The sequence below is a fragment of the Piliocolobus tephrosceles genome, chromosome 2 (assembly GCF_002776525.5).
Source record: "Piliocolobus tephrosceles isolate RC106 chromosome 2, ASM277652v3, whole genome shotgun sequence".
In the NCBI taxonomy this organism is placed as follows: Eukaryota; Metazoa; Chordata; class Mammalia; order Primates; family Cercopithecidae; genus Piliocolobus; species Piliocolobus tephrosceles.
Window position 1 is genome coordinate 153,184,551 of NC_045435.1, and position 6,000 is coordinate 153,190,550.

The 6,000-nt window shown below is 37.7% G+C and overlaps 1 protein-coding gene across 1 annotated transcript in view; it reads left to right on the forward strand.

Moving 5' to 3' along the window:
- The window catches only part of COL6A6 (collagen type VI alpha 6 chain), a 113,714-nt gene that overhangs the window by 63,595 nt on the left and 44,119 nt on the right, over positions 1-6,000 (forward strand). Inside the window, exons 25-28 of the mRNA XM_026454178.1 lie at positions 1,196-1,258; positions 2,029-2,079; positions 3,757-3,792; positions 4,839-4,901. Of these exons, the coding sequence (XP_026309963.1) occupies positions 1,196-1,258; positions 2,029-2,079; positions 3,757-3,792; positions 4,839-4,901 (213 nt within the window). The remainder of the gene's footprint in view (positions 1-1,195; positions 1,259-2,028; positions 2,080-3,756; positions 3,793-4,838; positions 4,902-6,000) is intronic.

Here is a 6,000-nt window from a genome sequence, read left to right on the forward strand (position 1 = left end):
CCTAAAAAAGATTTATTAATTCCCCATCTTTTAAGTGTAGGTTGCACACACTTGCACACTCTGTCTTCCAAAGAGTACAGTATAGAAGGGGAGGGAGAGGGAGAGTAGCTTGGCATTAGGGAAACTTGACTGCCATTATCTCAACCATAAGATCAAGGTTAACATCAACAGTGATGTCATGTTGATTATATATACCCTTAATATAATGTGATGAGAATGGCCTTTTACCTGTGTAATCTTCCTCCCCCAAACCCATAAGCCCAGTCTAATCAGAAAAACAGCAATGGGGAACATTCTACAGAATGCCTGGCCAATACTTCTTAAAATGGTCAAGGTTATCAAAAAGGGTGGAGAAACAGTCCCAGTTTAAAGGAGCCGAAGGAGACATACCATGCGGATCCTGGATGGGATCCTGGAATAGGAAAGGAATATCAGGTTAAAAAAAAAAAGAAAAAATCTGAATAAAGTATGGGCTTTAGTTAATAATAATAAATCAGTATTGATTCAGTGGTGACAAATGTACCCTACAAATACAACTAGTGTAATGTAATGTTAAAAATAGGGGCAAATTGATGTGGACATACAGGAACTTTCTGTATTATGTTCACAACATTTCTGTAAATTTAAAACTATTCCAAAATTAAAATTGTTACCTTTTAATAAAAAGGAGTTAACCTTCCTCTGTAAACCTGTGTTGATTTCCCATGTAGCTGAACTTCCCTCAACATAATACTGAGATTGATTAATAACCCGCAGTAAATGTTCTACTAGTCAGAAGTTAGCAACTATTGCCAGGATATCATGCTCCTTTGGTTAACTTGATTCTCCCTCAGAATATTAAAACTAGATTAATCAATGTGCCATCTTTGCAGGGGCCAGATGATTTGCATGAATCATCCTGGAAACGATTTTGTTATTTCTTTTAAAAACAGTACAGAGCTTTTCTCTTGACTCATCTTCATGGCATTGAGCTGCTAAGATGGCAACTTGCACTAAACAATAAATCATGCTTGCTGAGGCTTCAGTAATCAATGGAGGACACCTCCCTGGCCAACAGCATTTCCTCTTGTATCACTTGCACAACACACAGTTCTGGGCACAAACCCATTGTTGTGCGTGATCCACACAGGTGAACTGAATTAGTGCCATAATTTCTATTCTAATTTCCAACCTAAAAACAATCTCTGTTTAACAGGGAGAACCTGGAGATCTGGGAGAAAAAGGAGCTATTGGCTTTCCTGGTCCTCGTGGCTTGCAGGTTTGTATTTTGTCACTAGTTTTCATCTGGTTCTTGGAATCTTTCAGTTCAGTAGATATCTGGCGTGGTTCTCTGAAGAGAGTTTTAAGGATACGATCCTGATGAAGTTTTATAGTTTTCTAGAAATTAAGAGGGATATTGTCCTCATCTTAGTTCCTTGGCCAGCTTTCCCAACGTGGCAATTCCCCAGGTGCCAAACATCATGGCCAGAATGCTCTTGAAGCCAAATAGTAAAATGAACAAAACTTGTCTTCAGCAATCCCATAACCCTTTTCCCAGCCTTTCCTTTTATCAGAGCCTCTTCATCAGAAATCCATTCCATCCTTCCCCCATTGCTCAGGGTTTCTACAAGGGTCAGACAGTAGCCAATACCGGGGCATTTACTTCTTGTTTTTGTCTAGCAAAGCGAAAATGGTATTAAAATCCAAGTGGTATCGGGGAGAGGTAATACTACTATCTCCCCTTACTGAAAGATTATTATATGCCTGATTTTTTGTTCATGTAATCCTCATAACAACATATGAGTAGGTATAATTGTTATTCCCAGCTTACAGATGGGAATACCTAGGGACAGTGCATTGTCTGTATCTGTTACTAACAATTGCCGTTAGTACTACTATCATAAAATGTTGGTGGTCAGCCCCAGAGGTAGAATCTTGTGTCCTGGTTTTCCTTTATCAAACCAAAAAGCTGCAATCTTGTCCTGTTGAGGAATAAGCCTGTCTCTATCTGTAGTCTGGGATGCTGGTAATCAGTTGCTCTGTTTACAGGGCGATGATGGCAGTCCAGGTTATGGTAGTGTCGGACGCAAGGGAGCAAAGGTAAGTCACATCTGCTGGAAGCTGGATGTTTCCATTTATTTTTTGTTGCTGGTTTTGTTTGCCACATTTAAGAGAAAAAGGGAAGCAGGGAATAAGGCAATCTTGGACAGTTAGAAATATATTTTGATAATTTATTTGCTGATATCCCATGAGGAATGTGGTAGAAAAGAATGTGATGGTTTAAGGTGCAGGCAACAATTGAAACTTGAAAATAAATTTTCTGTTTTTTTGCAGTGATGTGTGGCCCTAGTCTGACTTGTTCCAGCCTGAACAGTGCATGTAATCTTAGCCGCTCTAAACTCAAGTTTACTCAGGGAAGCATTCCAAAATTAGTCCTCTTCTTATTATATTTGATTTAGCCAGTAGTGAGAGGTTGTGCAGGAGTTTTCTAAATGTACTGGGCCAAGCAATAACTTAAAAATAAAACTGTACATCAGAATAGTAAGTTGATATTGGCAGTGAATATTTAGGTGGCTGGAACTGAGAGAGAAGTTTACCAAGACCAGTGATTTCTGTATACTAAGAATTACCACTAAGAAATCAGAATGAAAAAGATCCCACCATAATTACAAAATACAGAAAACATAATACAGTTAAGGATATCATGTCTGCAAAATGTTTGAGACCTATGACAGTGAATTGCTGAGACAGAAAAAAGAATTCGATAAATGAAGAGACATTCCAGGATCTTGTTGGAAAGTTTCAAATATTGAAGGATGAACGTAATTCCAAGTGAAATCCCAATGGGGATAATGCAAGAGGCCATCTGGAAGAATAAAGAACCAAAAACTAGAACAATTTGAAAAATAAAACTAATGAATGAGGGATTTCCAGTGAAATGTTCATTAGAACAGAGAACAGTTAATATTCCATAGTATAATCCCTTAATATCTTATAGGAAGGGAAATATTAAGTAGCCTGTGGCATTGGAACATTAGCCACCCTATAAAATGAATGTATATGAAATTTATAATTATGTAAAGAAATTTTTGTGACAATTTCAAGTAAAAATTTAGAATATACTCAGAAAAAAACATTGATCCCAATGGTGTTACATTGTATTTTTAAAAGTTAAAAGGAAATGACAACAAAATGTATATAATCACTCGTAAGATTTTGGTGATTTTTCTTCTTTCTATTTTTTTGATTCTATACATGTTTGAGGATTTATTATAATCAGGAAATGAACTTTATTTTAAATTAATTATATAGGTTTTTTTTTTTTATCCAATAGGGATTATTAAATCTCTTCAATTATAGTCTTTGAATGAAGTAAGGTAAGCAGAGGACCCTAAAATAAATGATCAAGTTTAGACTCTCCATAGGTTTTACAAATTTCTCCATGGAAATCCGTTTTAAGATCTTCTCAGAGATACATGGCCAAGTGACCACCTGTGCCATTACACAAGAAGGAAAGCCGAGTTGTAACTTTTCAGATGTATACTTTTAACCAGCTAGGTAGTTATGATATATTGATGAAACCCTTAAATACTTTAACTTATAAATCAGAGTTTGTTTCTCAGATACTGCTATTTCACTTCCAGATTTCAATTGTTTTGGCCCTTCCTTAATTCAGAGGTACCAAAACTACAGAGGGCAGCAGGTAAAAATGAAAGTCAGTGTAAACTTCATTGGGTGATGTGTGCCTGTATTAATCTTCCCTCCTGTCCATTACAGGGACAAGGAGGATTCCCTGGAGAAAGTGGACCTAAGGTACCGTGTGCTTCCTAGTAACTAGAGATCAGTCAGAAATACTTCTGGAGGTTATGAAATGTATCCTAGGCCAGTAGAAGAACAGCTAATGACAAATAAATTTCCTGCCTTTGTGGGGAGAAGGAGGGAAGAAGGAAATAGACCAATATTTTTTCAATTTTTAAGATTATGCATTTGTTTAGGAGTGTAAGACTTAAAAAGTATTTGTAGTTTTTTAATTAATATGAGAAGATAGAAAACTTATCCTTTTTTCCTCAAATTTACTCCTTCCCTCTATCATATATATTTTCTTATTTACTCAAAGAAAAGTATAATGTAAGGCCGGGGACGGTGGCTTATGCCTGTAATCCCAGCACTTTGGGAGGCCGAGGCAGGTGGATCACTTGAGGTCAGGGGTTCAAGACCAGCCTGGCCAACATGGCAAAACCCCGTCTCTACTAAAATACAAAAATTAGCTGGGCATGGTGGTGCATGCCTGTAGTCCTAGCTACTCAGGAACCTGAAGTGGGAGGATCACTTGAACCCAGGAGACGGAGGTTGTAGTAAGCAGAGATCGCTCCACTGCACTCCAGCTTGAGTGACAGAGCAAGACTCTGTCTCCAAAAAAATAAAAGTATAATGTAAAGAAAATCAAAGTTACTTGATTTCACCTGTCTCAATTTTCCCAATATGTTTATAAATCATCTTTAGATAACTAGTTAGCAATGACATCTTCTACCTTGGAGATACCACTTTTTCCAGAAACCCTTACTGAACTCAGAAAATGTCAGGTCCTATGATAGAGTCGGAGGATAAAATAAAGAACAAAGTTCATTTCTCCAAAGAACCAGTGTTCTCGTTGGGCAGACAGCAAAGTGAAACAATGCTGATGCGGTGTGCTATGTAGAGGGTTACACAAATGGAAACACACTCACACACTTCAAAGAAGACTGTTAAAAATGCATATGAAAAATGTCTTCATGTTAGAATCAGTTTAAAGATTCATGTATATTAAGTATGTATATGTTTGATTTTAATACCTATTTGACTTTAATGAATGTATTTAGGGTGAGACTGGGAACCCTGGTGGTCCAGGAGAGATTGGGCTGAAGGGAGCTAGAGGCAAAACGGTAAGCTCCTTAGATTCCAATTGCTGACAACCTCACTACATTGGGAAGTCCTCCTTCATGCATTTACAGTAATTTGAGTCATCTTTTGTTACCAGTGACTTGCAAAATGCATGTTTTTCTATTAAGGCAAACTTGGGGAAGGGGGAATGGATATTCATCTCTCAATGCCAGTGCAAAAACCATGAACTGTTTGCTTTTAGTGAGCAAGTTCACCTGTTCTAGCTGCCAGGGTACCAGACTTAACACTGGTAATATGATTTTTTAAAAGAAATCCTTGTGATTCAAAACAGTTTTTGCACTGCCAAAATGTAGTTAATTTAATCCTGTCTCACTGGCAGGTTTACTGCAACCTAATGCCCACTGGCATCTTGTCTTCACTATTCAGGTTTTGTGAATCTACTTTTAGATATAAATTCTGCATAGAGATATATGCAGAAAGGTCGTCTTCCCATTTAACTCAAGGAGGTTCTCTCTTGAGCTTTGTGAGAAAGTTTGTTTGCTATGTAACTGAATAGGTCTATATTCTGTAGAGGGGCTTAGATATTGCCTAAGTGGTTTGAGTCACTTGGAATAAACAAAGGTCTCCAGTACAGTTCATCCTGTAGGCTTGCCTTGGGTTCCTGTGGATTAAGAATGGGTTTCTTGCATTTGCTGCCTCTCTCTATATATTAGACTGTGTATAAGTGAGAATGCTGTTTTAGTTTTTTAAAAGACAATCCTAAGATAATTGTCTCTTGATACAGCAATTATCTTTTTTCTTCAGAACACAGCACTGATCAGGCAGCCTGGTCTTAATTCATCATGTCAATTTGCAAGAATTTTAAAAGTCTGATAAAAATGTATACTTGAAATGGTTTTCCAGTTTTGTCTTCATAGCTCATTTTGCTCTGATCTATTTTTGTTTCTACAAACTATACGATCTTTATGTATAGATATTACTTGTGTAGGCTTTAGGGGTACAAAATCAGGAAACTCTTCTTCCTCCTCCTCCCCCTCCCCTTCCACTTCCTCCCCCCTTCCTCCTCCCCTTCCTCCCCCCTTCCTCCTCCCCTTCCTCCTCCCCTTCCTCCCCTTCCTCCTCCCCTTCCTCCTCCCCTTC